This window comes from Equus asinus, chromosome 21 (assembly GCF_041296235.1).
Source record: "Equus asinus isolate D_3611 breed Donkey chromosome 21, EquAss-T2T_v2, whole genome shotgun sequence".
Taxonomy (NCBI): domain Eukaryota; kingdom Metazoa; phylum Chordata; class Mammalia; order Perissodactyla; family Equidae; genus Equus; species Equus asinus.
Genome location: NC_091810.1, coordinates 34,837,193 through 34,863,933, shown reverse-complemented (window position 1 = coordinate 34,863,933; position 26,741 = coordinate 34,837,193). Strand labels below are relative to the sequence as shown.

Here is a 26,741-nt window from a genome sequence, read left to right as displayed (position 1 = left end):
CCTTTGAAATTATGTTAAAGAAACTTACAAAGTAATAATACATGTTCCTTGTAGAGAATTTAGAAAATGCGAGCAGGCAGCGAAGGAGAAACATCACCTGTACTCCCCCTCTACTTCTCCAGTCTTTGTCTAACTGTGTGTATAGACAGTCTATTCAGTACAAAGAGAAAAAATCTGTATTTTAAAAATTTTGGAGTATTGATAAAGTTATTTCTGTGGAAATGATTGATTTTTGGCATTTCCTCTTCTCTTGGATAGCTCATTTGCTTTCTACATAAAACAATACAAAAAGAAAATACAGTAGATAGAATTTTACTTGTCAAGTATACCTCAGTAAAGCTTGGGAAAAAATGTAGTAGAGAGATTTTCCTCCTAGTTGATTGGTAAGGTTGATGCACATTTTCTTCTTGCCCTCAAGGTGTTTAAGGTTTAGAGGAAGAAAAAATAATATATTTTAAAAACCATATGGTAGAAGTTAATAAGTACAAAATGTCAGGTAAGATAGTTTATTTTGGGAGATAAGAAAAAGGAGGAAATAGTTTATTTGGAGAATAAAGAGGGAATCTTTTGAGGTTAAGAAGAGAAGATGTGATTGAGGAAAATGAAGAATTATGGAAATCAAGACCTAAATGAATATCATAAAGATGTCTGGTCCAAGTCAAATAAGAAAAGTTAGACTCAGGAAGGCAAAGGGAAAGCTTGAGAATTCCCTTCCAGAGCTAAGGCCACAGTCTCGGTCTGAGGACCCTCAGCCAGACCACTGCCCATTCCATCCTGGAGTTGAGCCGTGAAGGAAAAGTCCAGTTCAGATGCAGGGATGCACGCTCTGCTGGGAGGGGCAGTATGGGCAAAGGGAGATAGTCACAGCAGCGTAGGCATGTGCTAGGGCTCCTGACTCTGTTTTCATAGCCTCTGGGGTCTTCACATTTTATCCCATTTCTATCCTAGATGGTCAATCTCTACCTTGCTGTTACCACTTTCCCTTATCCTATTTGCAAATATTTACCATCCTAAATAAAACAAGACAAAGAACTGTTCCTTGGTCCCATGGCCACCTTTAACTATTAACCCATCTCTCCTACCTTCTTAGCTAGCTTCTTGTAGCAGTAGTCTACACTTGTCCATGTCTATCTCTAAATCACCTGTGAATTCACTGTAGTGGGTCTCCTGCCCTAGTGCTCTGTTGAAGCAATTCTGATGAACACTGTTAACTCTCATATGTGCACCACTTGAGACTCTTGACCCACTGCTCTGCAAATCTCCATTTGAGACTTCTGGCCCCCTTGCGTGTCAAGCACGGTTCTTGGTTGCTTGCAGTCACACTTCGTCTTGGCTAACCTATGGGAGAAAAGATTATTTTTTGGAAGGTTGGTAGACATGTTCAGTTGCCTTCCCCTTCTCTGTTGACAATAGAATGCTGATTTGGTTTGGGTGGCAGTGCCCTTAGCCCTTTGCTAGATCTGCATATTCTTAGCCTCTCTAACAAGGGATGGTCATGTCACACAATTCTGGCAACCATGAGCAAGTGGACACCTGTTGGGAGGCATCTGAGAAAAAAGAAGGAGGCCTGTTTTTTGCCTTGAACTCAGTAGTGTGATGAGGTGATGCTGGGGGATATAAGAGCTGTCTTTTACTCATGAGGCAGCAAGCCTAAGAATAAAAAGCCAATATACCAAGGGAAAAGGGTAGAAAGCCTGGTTCTTGCTCTCTTTGTTGAGGTTCTGCACAAAATGTTGAACTGCCTACCACCAAAAAACTTGTTAGGTCACGTAAGTAAATGTCATTTATTGCCTAAACCACTAGTTGGTGTTTTGCTACTTGTATCCAAAAAAGCTGTTACTTCTGTAATTGACTCTGGACACTATTTGATGGCTCTTGGAATACATGGAAGACTGGAGAATGAAGTATGGGAAATGAATGGGAAGGGAGAGCATGGCAAGAAGCACACCTTAGGAACAGTGTGGTTAGGGTACCATTGTCTATATATACCACATTTTCTTTATCCATTCATCTGTCAGTGGACACTTAGGTTGTTTCCATGTCTTGGCTATTGTAAATAATGCTGCAGTGAACATGGGGGTGTGGATATCTCTTTGATGTGGTGATTTTGTTTCCTTTGGATATAAACCAAGAAGTGGAATTGCTGAATCACATGGTAGTTCTATTTTTAATTTTTTGAGGACCCTCCATATCGTTTTCCAGAGTGGCTGTACCAATTTACATCCCTACCAACAGTGCACAGTGGTTCCCTTTTCTCCACATCCTCACCAACACTTGTTATCTCATCTTTTTGACGACAGCCATCCTAAGAGATATGGGGTGATTGACAAGTTCCTTATTGTTCCAATTTCTGAAACTAAGAAAATAAGTAGGCTACTGAAGGCAGAGTCCTGGAAGTGTGAGTTTGAGGTGGCATATACTTCACCCTGGCATATCACCAAGGGTGATGTTACAATCATTTGTTGACTTGTCAGGTGTAAGTGTAGGCCAGTCAGGACCTATGTCAACTTGAATGCTGGCACAGGGTCTGAGAGTGCCTGGAGTTCCCTCTCAGTTGTTGCATGGTGGGGAGCTGTAGGGTTGGGAGCGGTCAAGGCTGGAGGCTGGTGAGATGGAAGGTTAGGGGTCACCAGCTGATGGTCGGTCTTGCCTCTACCAATATGTGCTTTACTTCCAGGAAAGCAAAGGCCTTTTTGGTTCATTCTTTCATCAGACATGTTTGAAATGGTTGTTATGTGAACACCAGATGCTATTGTAGGTGTTGGGAGTTCAAAATGAGTAAATGTGCTTCTTGCCATCGAGGGATTTATGAATAGATGTGCTTTGAACAACATCGCAGGAGGTGGGGGGATCTATAAGGACAAGGGAGGAAAGGTTGTGGCCTGATAAAACAATGTATGTCCATTAAGGGTCAAAGTGTTTTAGTTCATAAAAGACAAACTTTTTGATATCTTGCACTAAGCCTGTACATTATGCCTTTTTTACTATAATTTTTGCTTATAAAACTTCAATTTTCATAGCAGTTACTTCTTTTTAGGATGTAATTAAATTTCTGTATTTTAGGTTGCCTGCCTGATTCGAGTTCCTTCTGAAGTAGTTAAGCAGAGGGCACAGGTATCTGCTTCTTCGAGAACATTTCAAATTTTCTCTAACATCTTATATGAAGAGGTGAGATGTGTTTTTAAGCTCTCTTTCTTCTTTATTGAGAAAGTTTTTATAGTAGCTAATGTGAACGCTGTGGGTCTCATATCAGGAGTCTTAGAAGAAACCTTAAAGCAAAATGTCCAATTATAGGAACTTTTTCTGCTAAGATTATCTTTGTCTTTCCTTTGTTTTTGAATTTTTATTTTCATTTTTCTTTTTCAGATTTCTAAACAAATGCATATTGATTGCCTCTACTGTATATGTGTCCTACGTTGTAATTGTCCTATAGTTTTTTGGAATCAGACATGGAATAAATAGCAGATATGAAAAGAGAATTAAGATATATTAAAACATCACTACAGAATTTGAGGGCCAGTGGAAGAGAAGTGTAGTAATGGACTGATTTTAGTGGCCAACATCATAATGTTTATATCAAACTGCGTGTCCTCTTTTACTGGTTAGTGTTAAGCTGTGGGTCAGAAATCACTCTGCTGGCCATGTGTTTAGGGACCATTGAGCTGCATTCTTATGTATTTTTTTTTAAGAATTTTTTTTTTTTTTTGGTAAGGAAGATTGTCCCTGAGCTAACATCTGTGCCAGTCTTCCTCTTTTTTATATGTGGGACACCACCACAGCATGGCTTGGTGAGTGGTGTGTAGGTCTGTGCCCAGGACCTGAACCTGCGAACCCTGGGCCATTGGAGTGGAGTGTGTGAACTTAACCACTATGCCACTGGGCTTGCCCCCTTTATAGTTTTTACAGAAATCTTTTTTTATAGAAATCATTTACATGGAAATTTCACTTAGTCTAGGTCTTAGAAAATTATTCAGAATGGTCTCTCTGTCATCTAGGTGAGGGGATATTGAATGAGATCAATCCAATAGAGAGTCCCTGTTGAGTAATGTGGATGGTTAAATAGATGTCAGGGCTTGTCCAGAGGTATTTGTCACTACTTTATTGAGAGATGATTAATGAATTTGTGATGTTGTCTGATTGAAACTATGAGATATAATTCTGTTTTTATATGAAAGGATAATTGGCATTCTGTGTGCATTTGCTTTTGGAAATATATTTATTTAAAGCATCTCAAGTATTCTTTTCAGGAGAAAACATGTTGAAAGCAGCTAAAGCTAAATTAATACTATGTAGTCAGTTTTATTATTAGAGATGCTCTCATTTTGGAGGGAGCTGACCTGAGCTTTCCATACCTTAGTCCAGTTTAGAACCTTTAAGCTCTTATGCCTGTGGCCATTGTGAGTGTTTTAGAATTCAGACTGTAGAACAGGAGAATCTGCTTTATTAACGTCGTTCAGGAATCTCCTCTGCTGATCTAACTTTCTGAGCTCTTGGCCTTTTGTTTGTTCCAGGGCATCCAAGGATTGTATCGGGGCTACAAAAGCACGGTTTTAAGAGAGGTAAGTCATTCGGTTTCCAATAATGAACTACAAAAGAATAATGTGCTTTGTTCACTTAATTTATTTGGAGAGACTGTGTTTAAAAAATTAGAGTTACTTTTTACGATTACTTTTTCAAGTGTTTAGTCTTGTCTTGGTTCCTACATCCAATGAATGGGTGGAATGGGTTTGCTGAAAGAGCAGTCCAGTGGTCAGAATGGCCCATCCTGTAGCTTCATTGTTATTTTAGGGTGGCTGGCTGACTGTTATAGCTGAAATATTAAGAAATAACTACTAAGGGTAAGATATCAAGTTAATCACTGTAATACACAGAATTAATGAAAAGTCGGCAATGAAAGAAGCACTCTAAGACAAGTGTCTCAAAAGTCTGTATCGTGCATTTAGCTCTTGTCTTCCTGATAACAAGGCGTGATGAGCTGGGAAGTTTAGTCGAGACTGGAGCCTGGCTCTGCAGGTGACTTGCACTACACTGTGCCCCAGAGCAAGCCATTTCACTTCTCGTTGCCTTCTAACTCGAAAATTCTGTGGTTCAGTATGTGGTAAATTGTTTTTTGGGTTTTTTTGGTTGAAAAAGCAAAGTAGGAGCCGGCCCTGTGGCTGAGTGGTTAAGTTCGTGTGCTCCACTTTGGCGGCCCAGGATTTCACTGGTTCGGATCCTGGGTGTGGACATGGCACTGCTCATTAGGCCACGCTGAGGCGGCATCCCACATACCACAACTAGAAGGACCCGCAACTAAAATATACAACTATGTACTGGGGGGATTTGGGGAGAAAAAGTGAAAGAAAAAAAAAAATGGATTGGTAACAGTTGTTAGCTTAAGTGCCAATCTAAAGAAAAAACAACGTGATTTCAGTATATGCAGGAAGCATGTTTTAATTTTTGTCTCACAAATAAGAGGCTGTTTTGAACTTCAAAAGTTGATTTATAGGTATGTGAGATATAAGAGTTCTTTGGTTTAGAATATAATTTTTTAAGAGTTTAAATCTTACATTTTTTTCTCAGCTTTATTGAGGTATAACTGGCAAATAGAATTGTAAGGTATTTAAGCATACAACATGATGACGTGATATATGTATACCATTGTGAAAAGGATTGGGACATAATTTCCTATTAAAGAAAACACAAATGATCATCCGTAGACATCCGCTCCATGACCTTGTTTTCTATTTGGAGTTCCTTGGATGCTAAAACATTTTCATTTATAAAAATATTTTTAAATTAAGTATGGTCGTAATTAGCAGAATACTGAAATTCTTTGAAATCTCTAATTTTACCCCCAGGTAGTTTTTTTGTTTATTTGTTTCTGTTATAGAGTACAATCTTTATGAAGCACCAGCACTGCTGCGTGTTATTTAAAGCTTTGATTTCCACAAGGTAACAACCTTTAGTGTAGATGGTATAGTTGGTATAGATCTTTGAAAAACTTCTTTTAAAGGCAAACTGAATGTTTCAAAATTAATTATTTGTGTGAAGATGACTTCTGCTTCTCAAAAATATCACCCCCACTATATCTTCATTCTGTACCTATTTTCTGACTCACTAAACATGTGTTATTTACTCAGATCTCACCTGGGTGCAGGAAAAAGGGGAAGGCAGTCAACCTTTTTGATTTTTCTGAGAGATACTGAATAAATGAATATGTTTACATGTCAGAGAATACTGGTTTTGCATACAAACAAATAGATAAAACACATGGTTACAACTGCATTCTATTCTTTTAAAAATTTGTTTTGACATATGTCGCCCTAGTAATTAATTTCTAGGCTGCAATTCTTGCAAATAGTATGACCCTAGTGAGATGACTTTGTTTACTCAAGATGGCGGTGCTTTGTTGGAAATTTAATTGGGGTCTTCTGCATTATGCGTATTCATAAAAGATCCTTCAGAACTAATTTTAGTTGAAATATTGCTTTTGTAAAGATTCTCTGATAGAATGAGAGACAAATTATTGCTGAATGCAACATAGCTTCTTTTCAAAACAAGAAAAATTACAAGTGATATATCTGCTGTAAACAAAATCTTTGCATTGTAAATAGTTTCAATTCTTACGTTATTCTGACACAAATATCAAACCTGCTTTGCCAAGAGCTTGTTTGATTGTCTCAATAAGAAAATGCATTGAAGCCTTAGTGAGAATCACCAGGAAACTTATACATTTATTCTGTGTACAATTTTTTCTTTAAAATAGTCTTATCTCCCTAGCAGTAGCCCATTAGAATGAGATTGAAGTTTGAATCCATGCATTATAAGATACATTATGTGTGTTCTTTAGATTTTGTGAGTGCTGTCACTTGTTTTTTTTACTGCATTTGATGTTTGTGGAGATTGCATGCTTATCCCTTATGTTCTTCTAAATTATTTTGGTTACTGTGAATTTTAGACTGAATCTACCCAAGGTCAACAGATTATACTATTTACCTCACCCTTTCAGTATTCATTTTCCTCATGATTTTGGACAAATTAGATGTGGCCAAGCATTGTGGTGCAGTGGTCTCTTTGCATTAGGATGGAAATGGGAAGCAAAATCACAGCTGCTTTCATAGCCAGGCTGATTTCAGAGGGTCCCGTGTCCTGAAAGTTCTATGGAGTTCTCATGATCTTGCATGTGAGTTAGGACTTCTGTAGAGGAAGAAAGCAGAAAAGGCAAGTTGTTTCGAAGGAAGTAGGAATAAGTTAAGCTCAGCAAATGCATTTTATCTTCAAATTCTACTCATCAGTCATTTTAAGAGTGCCTGTTGTATGTTGAGTACCACACAGAACATTTCTGCCCCGAAGGATTCACGTTCTGGTGGGGAAACAAGAAGGGGAGTAGACACGTTCCGGTGCAGTGTAGAAGTGCTGTAATGATGTGGATGTACAGGATGCAGCTGGGATTGTGGAAGAAGCAGTGCATGAGTGGTATTCAATTAGTATTTGTTGCATTAATAAAAACGAGTCTTGGCTTAATTCTTGAAGGAGTGGCAATTAGAAGTAGTCAAGGAGACAGAGGAGATGTAACAACATGAGCAAAGGCATAAGCGTGTGAAAGAACACGTGGGTACCTTGTTACAGAGTTGGGGTTTTCAGCTCGCTGAAAAGGCAAGAGTGATTTTCCTCTACCTCAAGCCAAGTGAGGGCACTTGAAGAAAGCACTCAACCGAGTGGGCAATTTGCCTGGAGGAGAGATTGAGGCGCTCACCCAAGCTGAATGTTTGCCAGGGGACTGGAGTGGAACGCCTGGGAAAAGCCCTTGGAAGAGCCTGACATGTGTCCCCTGGAGTTTGGAGGACAGATTATTGGCGTTTGACTCTTGTGTATATATATATGATGGTGAGACACTGGTTGGAGCTGCCTCAATGGCAAGATGTTGCCATTTTGGTAGTGAATAATGCCTGGCTTCTTTTTGGTGGTTAATAGTGGCCACTAAAGAGATTTGAAATAGTTTAGGATTATCTCTTCCTCTCCCCCCACCTTTGCTACCAGGCTTCAGTGAAGACAAGTCTCTCACCAAATTCGGTTACACATGCAATCAAAGTCAAGCAATCAAGCAGGCCAAAACATATCATATAGCCTCTTCTGAAAGTTCTCTGAAGCCTCAATCTGTCCCTTTAGGTGCAAAAATCACCCCTCTGATTCAAAAGTTCACTTGCAAGTAGACACGGCAGCTTTCCAAACTTGTTTACCCTTATTGTCTGTTTGAGGCAATGAGAATTCCCCCTACTGTGGTGGCTGGAAACAGGAACTTTTAGGAATCAAGCCTTAAAGATCATCCTTCAAAGTCTCTTTCCCAGCTCTATTGTCTGCCCATTCAGTTCCTTTTCCCCAAAACGCCTCATTTATATAAGTCTCTTGTCTGTTTTTCTAGAGATACTCTATCCTAGATGTTCTGCATTTTGTTGATTTTTTTAACCAAAATATTTTCGAGATCATTTTGTATCACTTCATAAAGATCACCCTCTTTTTATGATTTCATAAGTACTCCATTGTACAAGTGAGCCATTTTTTATTTAACCAGATCGTCTTTGGTGGACATTAAAAACGTGCTGCAATGAGTACTATTGTTCCAATGTCATTTTGTACATGGTTGAGGATGTTTGTAGGTTATATGCCCAGTGGTGGAACTGCCTGGTTAAAGATGTAAGGACATTTGTAATGTTGGTACGTGTCGCCAAGTTGCCCTTCATGGAACTACCAGTTGACACTTTTGACAGCAGTGTAGGAGCTGTGTTCTCCCCTGCCTCACTAATGGTACTAGCAATCTAAGAGGTGATCTCACTGTAATTTAATTAACCACAGTGAGCCTATGAAGGTATATTTGAGAACTATTTTATTCCTTTACTGTGAACTGATTATTTGAATTATATTGAAGTTATTGTGAGAATTAAATGAAGAGATCCATGTGAAGTGCTTTCTACAGCTTGTAACTTAGTATGTGTTCAAGAAATGTTAACTATGATTGTTAGTATTCTCAGTAATTGAAAAGGTTTTTGACAGGAAATGACACCTAAGGTGAAATGCAACTCTGCCCCTTACCAGTTGTCTGCTCTTGGCAAGTTACTTAACCTCGCTGACCCCCAGTTTGCCCATCTGTGCTAGGAACTTTGCATAGAGTATTCTCACTGAAATCCCACAGCAGTTTTGCTGTGAAGGAGGTGGTACAGCAAAATGGTCTGCTGGGAGATGCAGAAATGAAGAAACCTGCCTCCAGGTTGTTAGGTTCTCAAACAGGGGTGCAACCTTGATTGGTCTGTATTTAAACATGTGAGCGTCATGTCATGATGATGAGTAACAATAGTTGTGTTTGAATTGGAGGCCAGTGAACTGTTATTACTTGTAAAACTTCTCAGCTACAACTGGGGCATGTTTTACCCAAATGTCTTGTAGAGAGGAATTGTTTATTCAGTTAACAAGTTGCAACCTGCAACTTATTTTATGTTCACTGGCTACTTCTGTAGGAAACACAACATATGTATTGGTTATAATAATGTAAAGTTACCCTAATTGATGGTGAACTGATCAAAATTACTAATGTAACTGGGTTGGAAAACTTTTATGATTATTCTCTTTTGGGTCAGATTAATAATTTACTGGAATTTATTTCCCAAATAAGATTACTCATTTAGAGGATGACTGTATTACTGAGATTGCAACACTTGAATGTTTTCCATTGAAAAATGTCTTGAAGCAACTATATCTAGAATTTGTATTACTTCCTATCCTTAGGCCTGTGTACTGTTTTCTGCTTTCATGATAGTAAAAAGAGAAAAAATAATTAGTGCTATGTGATAAGAATTTTTTCTCCTTGTATCAGTGCTGTGTATCTGTCTCTCTGTGTGTTTGTATGAAATTGTTTTCTTTGATTTACCTCTTCCTTTCTCTTTTAGTTTGTCTTTACAGTTCATTTCTGTGTGGCTACATATAATTATGCCTATCTTCCCAAATAGCATGTAAGTGCCTCTTGAAAACAGCTATCAGATTTTTACCTTTTCGTAGCATGCTCAGGTTCTAGCATAATGCCTTCCACAAAGTCAGCACTCAGCAAATACTTGTTTTTTTCATTCCTTTAAATTTGATTATTTTTTGTTCAGATGCTGCTTGACACCGTGATCATCTCAGAATGCTCAGGGAGCTCTAAGGGCACTTGGAATAATGCAGGGTGGTGGTGCAGCCTTTTGATACACCACATTATAAGATCTTTGCATTAGATAGGTGATGAAATATCAGAGTATATAGACATGCACTGAAAATGACATTTTGATCAGTGACAGACCACATATTTAAAGGTAGTTTTGTAAGATTAGTAACATATAGCCTAGATGTGCAATGAACTATGCCATCTAGGTTTGTATAAGTACCCTCTGTGATCACACAATGATGAAATTGCCTAACGACGAGTTTCTCGGAACTTATCCCCATTGTTAAGTGATGCATGACTCTCTAATTTTCTAAGATTTCAGTCTTTTTGAGCCTTGAAAAAATAGTTTTTGTAAGACTGGTTTAGTTAGAAAAGTAATAAGCTCTGTAATTAATTCACTTATTTTTCACATCTTAGTAATTCTACTGAAAAAAAAGTGATTATAAATTTTTCCAAACTTTTAATGTGAAATTGTTTTTCAGTTAAAATCCAATGCAAACATATTGAACCCTATTTTAATCCTACATAATTCATTTTATTAACTATGACCAAATAGAACATCTGTTAAAATTCCATAATGTTAGCTTCATGGGAAAAGAAAAAAATCCATTTGTTCTTGGAGTTTGTCCATTGTTTTATTGTTCAGGCTTTCAGTAAATGTTTAATGAGACATTCTTATTAATGAGAATATTAAACAAATGAAAAGAAATATCCCCTTTAATCACAGAGGTTTATGAAATCAGTCACTTAATTGCATTTACATTATTATAACTTTACTGTAGAGATGTTCTATGATGAATGAACAGTAGTTCATTTAATTCATTCTTTAATTCAAGAACCTAAATTATTACTCCTCAAATATGGATTTTAGCGTACAGTTTTATTTTGTTAAATAAACATATTTAGAAAGAACACTTTAGTGAAATTAATGTAGAAAAATTACTTTAGCCCTTTAGTGCATATTTTCTCATGTTTTGTTTACATGAAACCAGCTGCTATTTACTTTTCCCATTCTTTGGACTCATTTCATTTGCACTGTAGTTTTGAAAAGGCTACATATATCCATTGTTGTGTACTGGTCATGTTATCCTGAAGGGACACCAGTTCCTGTGTATATGGTTTACTGGGATGTAAATGCAATAACATGACTCTTCAGTATAAACAAATAAGCAAGCTATTGAGGAAAGGTGGGAATTATCTCATAATTCTTTATTGTAAATGTCAGCATCATAAACCGTAAGACTTAAACAGGCTCTGTCTTTGTTATTCCTTTGTGTTTTTCATCCCATGTGAAATATCCTCTTCCTTCATCTTTGTGTGTCAGTTTTGATTGCATTTAGGCTGCAAATAAAGAAAATCTGACTACAGTGGTTGCACAGAATAAGTTTTTTTCCTTCTATAACAAGAAATCTGGAGATGGTCTTTCTAAGGCTGGTGTGTTAGTTAAATGAGGGCATCCAGGATCCAAGCTCTTTCCTGTTGCTTGGCTGACCTTAGTGTGCTGGCTGATTTACTCGTGGTCACAAAATGGCTGCTGCACTTTTAGGCATCATGACTGTTGCAAGTATGAAGAAGGGGGAAGGGCAGGAGATGATACTAGCCTTATTTGTCACTCTGTTTAACTGGAAAACAAAAGTTTTCTTGAGTCAGGTGTCTTAGTGCCTTCCTGAGTTGCATGGGGATTGAGAAGTGGAGTATGTCTGTAGCTTTTTAGTGTAGTAGGTGAAGGTGGGCAAAGAGGGGCTTGGGAGTACTGTTGCTGAGTCACCCTACAGAGTCTGCCATAATCTGTCTGTGCAAGTCCTTTTAGCTCAAGTTCCATCCCTTCAGAAAGGAAAGCATTACGTGCACTTCTATCTTCATCCCATACTTGGTTGCCCCCTTGTTAACAGCCCTGAGCACTTGTCTAGACCACAATTTTTGGACATTTAATTCTACTCTGGAAACTGTAATGTCTGTTCTTACTCTTTTTCTGCCACCTTTGTACTTTTTTGGGTACCAGTGTGGAAGCTCTTCTTTAAAAATCATTAGGTGGTCTCTGTAATTATTATTTTGAGGCATGAGTTTGCTTCAGAGTTACTTGTTTTTTAATACAGTTTTGCTTTTAAAGTTAAGATCTCAGAAAACCTGTATTGATATATGTAGAAAGAAACTTTCCTTAAAAAATAAGTAAATCACAATTGAAATAATAGCTAATGTTTACTAAACACTTAGGATGCTCCAGTGACTGTGCTAAGTTCCTTACGTGCATTATTTTGTATAATCCTCACAGCATCCGCAAACGGGATCCCTGCTTGATAGAAACTGAGGCTAGTGAGGTTGTGGGTCACCCAAAGTCTCACATCCAGTAAGGGAGAGAGCCAAGGACTCTGTGCCCATGATCTTAACCCCTATGGTGAGCTCTGTTTTTGAATTTTATATGTAAATAAATATTTCTGGGGAGGAAAATATATCCTTAAAATTAATAGTTCTTATTTATATCTTTCTTCAGTCTTTAAACCTTTAGGTAGGCATTAATGCCAGGAGTTTGGGGAAAATAAGTTCTCGGCAACTGGAAGTCTACATGACATTAAAAGAAAAGTTAATCAGAGGACACAGACAAACATGGAGAATGTGCTTTGATAGAGATGTTTATGAAGAACAGTGGCTTGTAAGTGCACATTATCCCATATGTTTGCATGAGGTGTTTATATACTCCTTCTCTGAGGGGCCTCCTGTGACCCCTCTAGCTAAAATAGACGCCTCAGCTCTGCTCACTCACCTGTTACCCTAGCATGCACCGTTATCTGAAATTATCTTAATTTCTTGTTTACAAACTTATTACCTGCCTCTTTTCCCCCACTGGAATATGCATCTCACTATGAGGTGTCTACTGTCTGTTTTGTTCCCCACTATTAATCTAACACCCAGAAAAATGCTTGACACATAGCACACTCAGAAAATGTTTAATGAACAAACCAGTGACTTAATCACACTTCCTTCTCAGAAGTAGACTAGTTTTAAGTACTCCAGCAGATTCCTGGGCTAAGAAGCATTTGGCAAGAATTATGGAGTCCTCACTTAATTCCCAGGTAGGTTAGTGGTTTTCTGCCATATAAACTTTCTGCACTTCCAGTGAGGTTAGTTTTCTCCTTGTCTTTTCTTATTGTATTTCCTGGTATTCTTGTGTCTTCCACATATATACCCCTTATTTTAATTTTGTCATTTCTAGTTTTAAGAGTTGTTCCTATGAATATTTTATGTATGTAAAACACTTTTTGAAATGACATATGAAAATAGTAAACAACTCGTTCTTGAAGAAAATCTTTCATCAGATACATGCAAATTATGTACAATAAACACTGTGGGTCAAAAATTACTCTTGAGATCCTCAGTATTGTATACTATCTTATTGTCTGAACAAACACCATCTTATAAGGAGTATTAAGAAAGAAACTGTATGTATTAAAACCAAGTTTGAAGGAAAAAAAATATAGAATTTTTGTGTGTAATTCAAGTATTGTGGTTGAAGGGAATCATTTAAAGGAATTACTGTTGAAAATAATTATCTGTGGGTTTGACTACCAGTTGCAGATTATCTTGGAATCATATAATGATAATAGTTACAATTTGAATTCTGATCACGTACTTTACATATATTTTTCTAATCCTTAACTGGAAGATATTAACCTTTTTTTTACAGATCAGCGAGCTGAGGCTTGGAAATTTAGGCAGTACTGGTAGTATGTGGCAGGACTAGCAGCGGAGGCCAAGCCTGTGTGATTCCAAAGCCTCTCCTTCTTGTTACGCTTTGCTTCCTGCTCATGTCTTGCAGATGAATTCACTGTTCATTCCTCTTGGAATTTTTCAGTAAATTTTAGGAAAATAAAATGATAGCGTATCTGTAATACTTGAAACAAATCTGTTAACTTGAAGTGGAGCACAATTTCTGAGTGTTAGACTATTCTGAAAGATAGAAATGGAACCCACCTGTATAGGCAGAAAATGAGGTGCTTCTAAATTAGGGATTATTATTGATTTCATCATCCTTCTTCATCCAGCCTTTGTTATGGTTGCTTAAAATGCTTCAACTGATTTTAGACTCTGTCCTCGTTTCTTCCCTGGGCTGAGAAACAGTACAGTAGGTGGGAAAAAGTTTATAATCTTTGGCATTGAAATGATTTTGGTACTTAGACAAGTAATTAGCACATAATTTATTCACTAATGGAGAAACAGAAATTGGTGAGAGAGAAGGATATTTCTTTTCCTTTTTGAAAATACTCTGCTTTTTGTCATCGAACTTGTTGAATCAAAAGTTGTGTTATAGAATAACACACAAGAGGGCGCACAATGCCTATGTTTTAAATGTTGGTGACAAACTTCAATATACATGAAGCTGAAAGCTCTTGAGTTGATTGCTTGGCACATTTAAAAATGGTTCAAATTAAAAAATGGAAATCCGAGCATAATAGTGTTTTCAAATCCAAGGTTCCTGAATAAACAAGTTTATTTTAACTTTTGATACAAGTATGCACAGAAATTTATTTATTTGGGTTGTAATTTTTTAAACTTTTATCATAAAAAAAGTAAAGATACACAAAAATAGATTGGTAAAATGAATCCCCATGGGCCCATCACTCAGCTTCAACAGCTATCAATCCTTCGCCAGTATTGTTTCGTCTGTAACCAGAGCCACTTTCCCCACAAAATAATAGAATTATTTTGAAGCAAATATCCGACATTATCTTATTTCATCTGGAACTGCTTCATTATCTAAAAGATAAAAACTGGTAAATATTTTTAACTTATTGAAAATGAGTATCACAGTCTCACAGTATTTCCCTCAAGCTGTTTATCAATTACAAGGAGAAAAATAATAATTTCAGTGTTGGAAACACTGGCAGACACTCCCTTATTCAAGTGATCAAGGTTAACCTCACCAGTAATAAAATACATTGACATAATACTCCTCCAGTATGATGCACCAGGAAGGACACAATATCGCTTCTTTGGTCTTCTTGCCAAAAAATGCATAATCTCAATTTGATCATGAGAAAACATCAGGCAAAGCCAAAGTAAGAGACATTGTATAAAATTGTCAAGGTCGTAAAAAATAAAGATGAAAGAACTGTCACTTATTGGAGGAGACTAAGGGGATACAACAAGTAAATGCAATATGGGATTCTGGATTGGATTCTAGATCAGAAAGGATATTGGGGGAAAAACTGGTGAAATAGCTATAATTTAGCTAGCAGTACTGCAGCAATAAGAATAGCTGGTTTTGATCATCATACTCTTGTTATTTAAGTTGTTAACGTTAGAGAGCTAGCTGTAGGGTATATGTGAACTCCTATACTAACTTAGCAACTTTTAAAAATTCTATAAATTAGAAATTACTTAAATGTGGAAACAATGACAGATTTGGACGTTGTATGAAATAATTTATTTTTAAAATGATCTTCTAAAATCATTATAAATTAAACTTAAAATGTAAATTTTTTATTTTTATCAAAGTAATATATGCAATTGGTAACAAGTCAAATAATATAGAACTTAGGATCAAAAGCAGCAGTCTCCTGCCCTGTCCATTCCAGTCCTACTCTCTAGAGGCAACATCTTTTAACTGTTTATATTTTTAGTTCTTCTTATTACATCCATATTTCTGGATAATATATTTAAGCATCTGTTTCTTAATTTGTCTACTGTAGATACAATCTATTGAGTCTTTGGAATGGGAGATGTGATTTAGCTCACGTTGTGCTCCACCCCAACCTTATGTCATATTAGCATTCTAGTTATATAAATTTCATTCCTCTGGTTATTTCAGAAACTTTGTCATGTATTTGTGTTTTTATTTCTTATCCCACAAACTTTTAGCATCTTGTAACGGTCTCTTTATAAGATAAGGCTATTACTTTTTGCCATCTTACTTTCCTTAACTTTTTTTTCCTCTTTCTTCTCCCCAAAGCCCCCAGCACATAGTTGTATATTCTAGTTGTAGGTCCTTCTGGTTGTGCTATGTGGGACACCACCTCGGTATGGCCTGATAAGTGGTGCCGTGTCTGTGCCCAGGATCCGAACTGGTGAAATGCTGGGCTGCCGAAGCGGAACATGCGAACTTAACCACTTGGCTACGGGGATGGCCCCAACTTTTTTTTTTTTTTTGCTGAAGATTAGCCCTGAGCTAACATCTATTGCCAACCTTCCTTATTTTTTTGCTGGAGGAAGATTAGCCCCGAGCTAACATCTGTGCCAACCCTCCTCCACTTTATATGTGGGTCACCACCATAGTATGGCTGATGAGTGGTGTAGGTCTGAGCCCAGGATCCAAACGTGCGCACCTGGGCCACCGAAGCAGAGCATGCCAAATTTAACCACTATGCCATGGGCCGGCACCTCTTCTTGACTTTCAGTTCCTACTCTGGAATGACTTCCTCTCAGCTGCACTTTTTTCCTTGATTGTCAAGATGGCTGACTGTTTCATCCTGTCCTTCATCCACAATCACTTCTTCCATGATTTTTCTGGATTAACTCTAAAAATTGAATACCAGTGAACTAATGTTTGTATTATTTGAGACTTCATGAATGATCACCAGGCCAAATAGTGTGCTAGGGTTATATTTCCTTTTGTATTGGTCCAATGTTGCCCTGAAAGAGATGTTTCCAACATCAGGATCAAATAGACTGTCTTCTTGCACTCTATCAGTTGCTAACATTTATCCCATATTTTAGTTTGCTGACGATTTGGGGCATGAACTTTCTTATATTCTTTTTTTGGAGTTTCTGATTGCCTTTTTGTTGGGTTTATTATTTGCCCATTTAAGTGTGACAACCTCAAAATCGTATTGGTTTTTGTACCAAGTTTCTTTTTACCTTGGGAATCTTGGAATCTTCCATCCTTTGTTCTAATCTGGCATGATCATTCACCATGTCTAGACTTCTCACTGCCTTCCTGGGTTGGATTTGCTCTTTCCTGGAGGCCTTGGAGCACAGTGGTATAGACCATGGGCTTTGCAGCCAGACCGCCTGGGTTTGACCAGCTTATGCCTCTGGTGTCTTACTGTCCTCATCTAACAAAGATATTTTAAGGCGTAATACGTATAAGGATGTAGCTCGTTTGTTTGAAGGCCTTTATTTTGTCTAGATTTTTTTGTGCTGTAATTATCTTTCTCTAGTGCCTAATATAATTTAAAAAGGTTCTTACTAACAACACTTGATGATAACCATTCATAATGATTCCTTGGCCTCAAATGTGTCTCATTGATTTTTTTTTAAGTAGGAAGGAATTATGTTAATAAGCCTGAGAGAAGCATTTTGATCTTATCAGTTTAGTGTGCATCCTAATTGTGTTTGGGAAATAAGTGATTAAATTTGACGGTAGGAGTCTTTTAAACTGATACCAAGTTTTCTTTTTAAAGCTCCCCTATTCCTTCATCCACATATTGGGGACTTCCCTGCTGTTTATCTCTGAATTATTCCATACTTCTGTTTTGGGGAATGGAATGATAACCAAGTTAAAAACCACTTTGGGATGAAGTTCATTATTCTTTATAGGGTGACTTAAGTATTTTTTTTTGCGTGGTAGAAGATATCAATAATATCTGTGTTTAGACAAGACTGTGTCTTATATTGAGCAACAAAATCTTATGAAAGTTGCACTCTGCTGATTTATCAGTTGGTTCACACAATTGTTTACAAAAGTTCTTTCTTCGTCCCTACAGACATTTGAGTTTGAAAACATTGTGTGTTGTGTAGATAACACATCTCAACCATTAGTTTTGGACTAGTTTTGATTAAGTAAAGATACCAGGCAAGGGGTCTGGCACATAAATAACCTCTTGGTAAGTGATTAGGTTCTCATCATATTATTTTTCTGTGTTTGAAGGAGGAAGAAATTGAATTTATGCAGCATCTGTTGTATTCCAGACTAAGTGCTTTTCATGTTTTTCACTTAATTTTTACAGTAATCCTACAAAGAATCATTATTGCCAACTGAGTGCTTGGCAAGTGTGGTTCACCTCACCCCCATATATCTAGTCATGATTCCCAACCAATCTGTAATGTTTGTATATCTTGTAAACCATTTTATGAACTAACAGATATTTGCCTATTTAATACCAGTAAGAAAACTGACACTCAGTGGTGTAAGTAACTCCATTAAAATAACAGTTAGTAGAGGGCAGAGTTGGGCTCTGAATTCTTTGTCTGAACTCTTATGCTCTTCATAACAATGTCTATATTTCCTTCTCTCTGTTGGGAGCATGAGTGAGTAGGTTTTAAAATGAGTAGTAGCACCTTTTCCTTTCCCTCTCCAACTTCTTATTTTGAAAAATTACAACTTACAGAAAAGTTAAAACATATATTCTTTTTCCAAGATTCACTGATTAATATTTTGCCTTGTTTGCTTTATCCCTCTTTCTGTCTATATATTTTTCCTGAATCATTTTCAGTAGGTAGCAGACATCCTGATTCTTCATTATTAAATATTCAGCATGTCTTCTAAGAATGGAGTCATGCTTCTCATAACTACAATACCATTATCATACCCTAGAAATTTAACATTGATACATTAGTATTTTTTTCCCTATTGTCTCAGTGATAAAAGCTTTATAACTTTTTTCCCTCTCTCTAGTAAAGGATCAGACACTGCATTTGGTTGTTAACAACCTTTTTTTTTTTCCGTGACATTGACATTCTTGAAGAGTCCAGGGCATTTGTTCTGTAAACAATCCCATCATCTGGATTGTCTCAGTTCCTTGTGATTAGATTCTGGTTAAGTTTTCTCTGTGTGTGTGCATTGATACTACTACATGGATGATGTTGGATGCTTCGTATTGCAATATACCAGAAGGCACATAATGTCCCATACTTGAAGCTAAGTTTAATCATTTGATTTATTTGGTGTTCTCTAGTTTTCTGTACTCCAAAAGTTCAATTCTCCTTTGAAATTAAGAAGTAACCAAGGGGATAATATTTAGAGACAGTGTGATTATCCTGTTCCCCAATAATCTTTCACCCAGTGGTTTTAACATCTGTGGATACTTCTTGCCTGAAGCATTTATTACATTGGTGATCGCAAAATGATGATTTTCCTAATACTGTCATTTTTCTCTGAATTTATTAGCTGGCATTCTTCTGTAAAGAAGAATTTTCCTCCTCTACCACTTTCCGCCTCCAACTCCTTTTTTTAGCATCCCTGTGGACTCGTGGATTATTTTTTTTAACAGCTTCATTGAGATATAATTCATGTACCATACAGTTCACTCATTTAAAGTGACAATTCATTGGGTTTTAGTATATTCACAGATATGTATAACATCACTTCAGGCATGGATTCTTTTCTGTTCAATAATTATAACCCATTATGATGATTATTCTTTTTGATGCTCGGAGTGTCCCAACTTTGTCCAGTGGGAGCCTCTTCAAGCCAACTCCTCCTTTCTTAGGACATTTTCCCTGTTAGTCTTTGAGTCCTTCCTTACTGGCCTAACTAGCTGTCCCAGTTTTACTTTATACTTTTCCTGCCTCAGTCCTGTAATCAGCCACCTCTCCAGGAGCCCTTGATTCCTTTTAGCGTAGAGTGGTATTTAGAAACCAACGTCTGGACTCTTAGGTGTATCATTGTGTCTAGGCTCTTTTATTGGACAGAAATTTTTTTTTTTTTAAAGATTTTATTTTTCCTTTTTCTCCCCAAAGTCCCCTGGTACATAGTTGTGTATTTTTAGTTGTGGGTCCTTCTAGTTGTGGCATGTGGGATGCTGCCTCAGCATGGCTTGATGAGCGGTGCCATGTGCGTGCCCAGGATCCGAACCGGCAAAACCCTGGGCCACTGAAGCAGAGCGCGCGAACTTAACCACTCGGCTACGGGGCTGGCCTGACAGAAAAGGTTTTTTAAAAAAAATTTTTTTTATTCCTCCTTCGCACTTACCTGTATTTATCTCAGATAAGAACAAGTAATTCCTTTTATTTTTTAAGTTATCATACTGTAAATGGCTTCTTTTTGTTGTAAATTTTAACACATACAGATTTGTATGACCACCATCACAATCAGGGTATAAAACATTTACGTAATCCTCAAAACCCTCTTCTGCTATCCCTTTGTAGTCGTGCCCATTTTTCTACTTCTAACCCCTGGCAACAACTCATCTGTTCTCCATCATTGTAGTTGTTTCTTTTTGAGAGTGTCATTTAAATAGAATCCTATAATATACAACCTTCTGAGACTCGTTTCTGTCACTCAGCATCATGCCTTTGAGATTCATCCCAGTAGTTGCATGTATCAATAGTTTGTTCCTTTTAATTATTCCATTGTTTGGATATACTACAGTTTGTTTATCCACTCATCAGTTGAAGGACATTTGAATTCTTTCCAGTTTGGGGCCATTATGAAGATAATTGTTGTAAATACTCATGTACAGGTTTTTGTATGAACATAAATTTTCATTTCTCTAGGGTCAATAGGAATGGCATTGCTGGGTCATTTGGTGAGTGTTCGGTAAACTTTATGGGAAACTGACAAACTCTTTTCTATAGTGCTTGCACAATTTTGTATTTCCACTGGCTCTGAATCCTTATTAGCACTTGTTTTTTTAAAAAATTATTTTATTGAAGTCATAATGGTTTATAACATTGTCTAGTTTCAGGTGTACGTTATTATTTATCTGTTTCTGTACAGACCGCATCTTGCTCACCACCTATAGTCTAATTTTATCCATCACCATATATATGTGCCCCTTTACCTCTTTCGCCCCCCCCAAACTCCAGCCCTTCTCCTCTGGTAACCACTAATCTGTTCTCTTTGTCCATGAGTTTGTTTATCTTTCATATATGAGTGAAATTATATGATGTTTGTCTTTCTCTGTCTGGCTTATTTCACTTAACATAATACCCTCAAGGTCCATCCATGTTGTCACAAAAGGCAAGATTTTTGTCTTTTTTATGACTGAGTAGTATTCCATTGTATGTATATACCACATCTTCTTTGTCCATTCATCAGTTGATGGGCACTTGGGTTGCTTCCACACCTTGGATGTTATGAATAATACTGCAGTGAACACAGGGATGAATAAATCTCTTTGAATTGTTGATTTCAAGTTCTTTGGATAAATACCCAGTAGTGGGATAGCTAGATCATATGGTATTTCTATTTTTAATTTTTTTGAGAAATCTCCATCCTGTTTTCCATGGTGGCTGCACCAGTTTGCATTCCTACCAGCAGTGTATGAGGGTTCCCTTTTCTCCACATCCTCTCCAACATTTGTTATTTTTTGTCTTGGTAATTGTAGCCATTCTGAAGGGTGTAAGATAATATCTCATTGTAGCTGTGATTTGCATTTCTCGTATAATTAGTGATTTTGACCATCTTTTCGTGTGCCTGTTGGTCATCTGTGTATCTGCTTTGGAAAAATGTCTGTTGATATCCTCTGCTCATTTTTTGATTGGGTTGTTTTGTTGTTGTTGTTGAGTTGTATGAGTTCTTTGTATGCTTTGGAAATTAACCCCTTGTCAAATATATGATTTGCAAATATTTTCTTCCAGTTGGTGGGTGGTCTTTTCATTTTGTTCATGGTTTTCTTTGCCTTGCAGAAGCTCTTTAGTCTGGGGTGATCCCATTTGTTTATTTTTTCTTTTGTTTCCCATGCCTGAGTAGACATGGTATTCAAAAAGATGCTGCTAAGACCGATGTCAAAGGATGTACTGCCTATATTTTCTTTGAGGAGTTTTATGGTTTCAGGTCTTACATTCAAGTCTTTAATCCATATTAAGTTAATTTTTGTGTATGGTGTAAGATAATGGTTTACTTTCATTCTTTTGCGTATGGCTGTTCAGTTTTCCCAACACCATTTATTGAAGAGACTTTCCTTTCTCCATTGAATGTTCTTGGCTCCTTTGTCAATGATTAGCTGTCCATAGATGTGTGATTTTATTTCTGAGCTTTTAGTTCTGTTCCATGAATCTGTGTGTCTCTTTTTGTGCCAGTACCCCATGCTGTTTTGATTACTGTAGCTTTGTAGTATATTTTGAAGTCATGAATTCTGATACCTCCACCTTTGTTCTTTTTTCTCAGGATTGCTTTAGCTATTCGAGGTCTTTTGCTGTTCCATATAAATTTTAGTTTTCTTTGTTCTGTTTCTGTGGAGAGTGTCATTGGGATTCTGATTGGGATTGCATTGAGTCTGTAGATTGCTTTAGGTAATGTGGACTTTTTTTTTTTTAAGATTTTATTTTTCCTTTTTCTCCCCAAAGCCCCCCGGTACATAGTTGTATATTTTTAGTTATGCGTCCTTCCAGTTGTGGCATGTGGGACGTCGCCTCAGCATGGCCTGATGAGTATCTGAACTGGCAAAATCCTGGGCTGCCAAAATGGAGTGCACGAACTTACCCACTTGGCCATGGGGCTGGCCCCTAATATGGACATTTTGAGAGCTTGTTTGGAGGTTCTAGCAGGGGAGCGCAGCTACTCGTATACCCTTGACCGAAGAACGGTCCTCCTCTATCGGGGAAGGTCGTCCTCTTCGACCGAGTGCGCAGCTTCGGGAGGGATGCACATGGAGTGGTGAGGGAGGAAGGGGACACCCGCCTAGCCAGCCAGATCAGCCGAATCAACCCTGGCGATCAATGGGGTGACAGATGTCGCAGCCAGATCGCCCTCACATCCCCTAATATGGACATTTTAATTATGTTTATTCTTTCAGTCCATGAACATGGAATATCTTTCCATTTCTGTATGTCATCTTCGATTTCTTTCAGTACTGTCTTATAGTGTTCAGTGTATAGGTCTTTCTACCTCCTTGGTTAAATTTATTCCTAGATATTTTATTCTTTTTGTTGCAATTGTAATGAGATTGTATTGTTGAGTTTTCTTTCTGGTAGTTTGTTACTAGTTTATAGAAATGCAGCTGATTTTTGTAAGTTGATTTTGTACTCTGCGGTTTTGCTGTAGTTGTTGACTATTTCTAGTAGTTTTCTGATAGATTCTTTAGGGTTTTCTATATATAGGATCATGTCATCTGCAAATAGAGTTTCACTTCTTCCTTTTGAATTTGGATACCTTTTATTTATTTTTTTATTGCCTAATTACTCTGGCCAAAATCTCTATTAATATGCTGAATAGGTTTGGAGAGAGTGGGCACCCTTGTCTTGTTCCTGTTCTCAGAGGGTTGGCTTTCAGTCTTTCACCGTGGAGTATGATGTTGGCTGTGAGTTTGTTATATACGGCCTTTGTTATGTTGAGGTACTTTCCTTCTATACCCATTTTATTGAGAGCTTTTATCATAAATGGATATTCGATCTTGTCAGATGCTTGCTGTGCATCTATTGTGATGATCATGTGATTTTTACTCCTCATTTTGTTAATGTGGTGTATCACATTGATTGATTTTTGGGTGTTGAACCATCCCTGCATCCCTGGTATAAATCTCACTTGATCATGGTGTGTGATCCTTTTAATGTATTGCTGTATTCAGTTTGCCAATATCTATATTTTTTTCTTCTTTCATTCTTTTGCATGTGGCTGTTAGTTGTCGCAACACTGTTTATTTATTCATTTATTTAATTTTTTTTGCTGAGGAAGATTAGCCCTGAGCTAACATCTGTGCCAGTCTTCCTCTACTTTATAGGTGGGTAGCTGCTGGCTACATGGCTGATGAGTGGTGTGGGTCTGAACCTGGGATCCCAATCCGTGAACCTTGGCTGCCAAAGCAGGGTGAGCCAAACTCAACCACTATGCCATGGGGCCGGCCCCTCAGTTTGCCAATATTTTGTTGAAGATTTTTGCATCTATGTTCATCAGTGATATTGGCCTATAATTTTCCTTCATTGTATTGTCCTTGTCTTATTTTGGTTGACCATGATGTTGGCGTCATAGAATGACTTGGGAGGTGTTCTGTCTTCAATTTTTTGAAATAGTTTGAGAAGGATAGGTATTAAATCTTTGAATGTTTGATAGGATTCTCCAGAGAAGCCATCTGGTCCTGGACTTGTGTTTTTTGGGAAGTTTTTGATTACCGTTTCCATTTCTTTGCTTCTGATTGACCTATCCAAATTCTCTATTTTTCTTGATTCTGTTTTGGGAGGTTGTATGAGTATAAGAATTTATCCATTTCTTCTAGCTTATCCAATTTGTTGATGTATAGTTTTTTTAGGAAGATTAGCCCTGAGCTAACTTCTGCTGCCAATCCTCCTCTTTTTGCTGAGGAAGACTGGCCCTGAACTAACATCCATGCCCATCTTCCTCTACTGTATATGTGGGACGCCTACCACAGCATAGCTTGCCAAGTGGTGCTGTGTCTGCACCCAGGATCTGAACTGGTGCACTCTGGGCCACTGAAGCAGAACATGCGCACTTAACCACTGCACCACTGGGCCGGCCCCCTAGTTTGTTTGTTTGTTTTTAAAGATTTTGTTTTTGCTTTTTCTCCCCAAAGCCCCCCAGTACATAGTTTTATATTTTCAGTTGTGGGTCCTTCCAGTTGTGGCATGTGGGACGCTGCCTCAGCATGGCCCAACAAGTGGTGCCATGTCCACGCCCAGGATCAGAACTGGTGAAACCCCAGGATCCCGAAGCGGAGCATGCAGACTCAACCACTTGGCCACGGGGGTGGCCCTTGTGCATAGTTTTTCATAGTATTCTCTTATAATCCTTTGTATTTCTGTGGTATCCATTGTAACTTCTCCTCTTTCATTTCTAATTTCTTTTATTTGAGCCTCCTCTCTTTTTTCTGAGTCTGGCCAAAGCTTTGTCCACTTTATCTTCTCAGAGAACCACTTGTTAGTTTCATCGATCCTTTTTACTGTTGTTTTGATCTCTATTGCATTTATTTCTGCTGTAATTTTTATTTCCCTCCTTCTGCTTACTTTGGGCTTCATTTGTTCTTCTTTTTCTGTTAGGTGTAGTTTAAGATTACTTATTTGAAATTTTTCTTGTTTGTTGGGGTGGGCCTGTATTACTATGAATTTCCCTTTTAGAACTGCTTTTGCTGCATCCTCTAAGAGTTTATATGATGTATTTTCATCTTCATTTGTCTCCAGGTATTTTTTGATTTCTCCTTTGATTTCTTCATTGATGCAATGGTTATTCAGTAGCATGTTTTTTAGTCTCCACATATTTGTGATTTTCCCAGCCTTTTCCTTTTATTTATTTATTTATTTTTCTTGTGGTGAGGAAGATTTGCTCTGAGCTAACCTCTCTTGCCAATCTTCCTCTCTTTTTGCTTATGGAAGATCAGTCCTGAGCTAACATCTGTGCCAGTATTCCTCTACTTTGTATGTGGGTTGCTGCCACAGCATGGCCTGACAAATGGTGTAGTTCCGCGCCCAGGATCCAATCCTGTGAAGCTGGCCTGCTGTAGCAGAGTGTGCTGAACTTAAGTACTATGCCATGGGACTGGCCCCTCCAGCTTTTTTCTTAAGTTGATTTCTAGTTTCATAGCATCATGGTTGGAAAAGAGGCTTGATATGATTTCACTCTTCTTAAATTTATTGAGGCTTGCCTTTTTTCACAACATATAGTCTATCTTTGAGAATGTTCCTTGTACACTTGAGAAGAATGTATATTCTGCTATTTTTGGATGGAATGTTGTATATATATCTGTTAAGTCCATCTGCTCAAGTGTTTCATTTAAATCCACTACTTCCTAGTTAGCTTTCTGTCTGGATGGTCTATCCATTGATGAAAGCAGGGTGTTGATGTCCCCTACTATTATTGTGTTGCTGTCAGTTTCTCCCTCTAGGTCTGTCAGTTGCTTTATGTACTTTGGTGCTCTTGTGTTAGGTGCACATATATTCATAAATGTTATTTCCTCTTGGTGGACTGTTCCCTTTATCATTATATACTACTCCTCTTTCTCTCTCATTGCCTTTTTTATCTTGAAGTCTGCTTTGTCTGATATAAGGATGGCAACACCTGCTTTCTTCTATTTGCCATTTACTTGGAGTGCCATTTTCCATCCCCTCACTCTGAGCCTAATTTTGTCTTTAGAGCTGAGATGTGTTTCCTGGAGAAGTATATTCTTGGGTCTTGTTTTTAATCTATCCAGCCACTCTATCTTTTGTTTGGAGAATTCAATCTGTTTACATTTAGAGTGATTATTGATATATGAGGGCTTAATACTGCCATTTTATCTTGTTTTCTGGTTGTTCTTTATTTCCATTGTTTCTCTTCCCTTGTATTTCTGACTGCCTTTTCACTTTGGTGGTTTTTCTGTGATGGTTTTCTCAGTTTTCTCTTTATTTATGAATGTGTCTCTGCTCTGATTTTTTGTTTGGTGGTTACCACAAGTTTTGTATAAAAGATCTCATAGATGAGATAGTCCATTTTCCGATAGCATCTTATCTCCATTAACCTAAGCAGATTCCATTCCCTTCCTCTTCCACTTCTAAGTTATTCTTGTAACAAATTATTCTGTTTTGTGTTGTGAGTTTGTGATTAAAGTGAAGTGTTTATAGTTATTTTTGATGCTTTCCTTCCCTTTATCTTTTGTGTTATAGTTAAGTGTTTGCTGACCTGTTCTGATAGAGAGCTGCAATTTTCTGATTTTGTCTATCTCCTTGTTCAAAGCTTTGTAGACTTTTGCCTTTTTGTTTCAGG

At 37.5% G+C, this 26,741-nt stretch overlaps 1 protein-coding gene across 6 annotated transcripts in view; it reads left to right on the top strand.

The window, feature by feature from the left end:
• SLC25A26 (solute carrier family 25 member 26) overlaps positions 1-26,741 on the top strand; it is a 143,601-nt gene that overhangs the window by 28,152 nt on the left and 88,708 nt on the right. For all 6 annotated transcript variants that reach the window (XR_006517870.2, XR_011496590.1, XM_014859319.3 and 3 more), the window contains 2 exons: positions 3,064-3,168; positions 4,512-4,559. Coding sequence is in view for 4 of the 6 variants with exons in the window: in XM_014859319.3 (XP_014714805.1) it covers positions 3,064-3,168; positions 4,512-4,559 (153 nt within the window). In the remaining 2 variants the exon portion in view is untranslated. The remainder of the gene's footprint in view (positions 1-3,063; positions 3,169-4,511; positions 4,560-26,741) is intronic.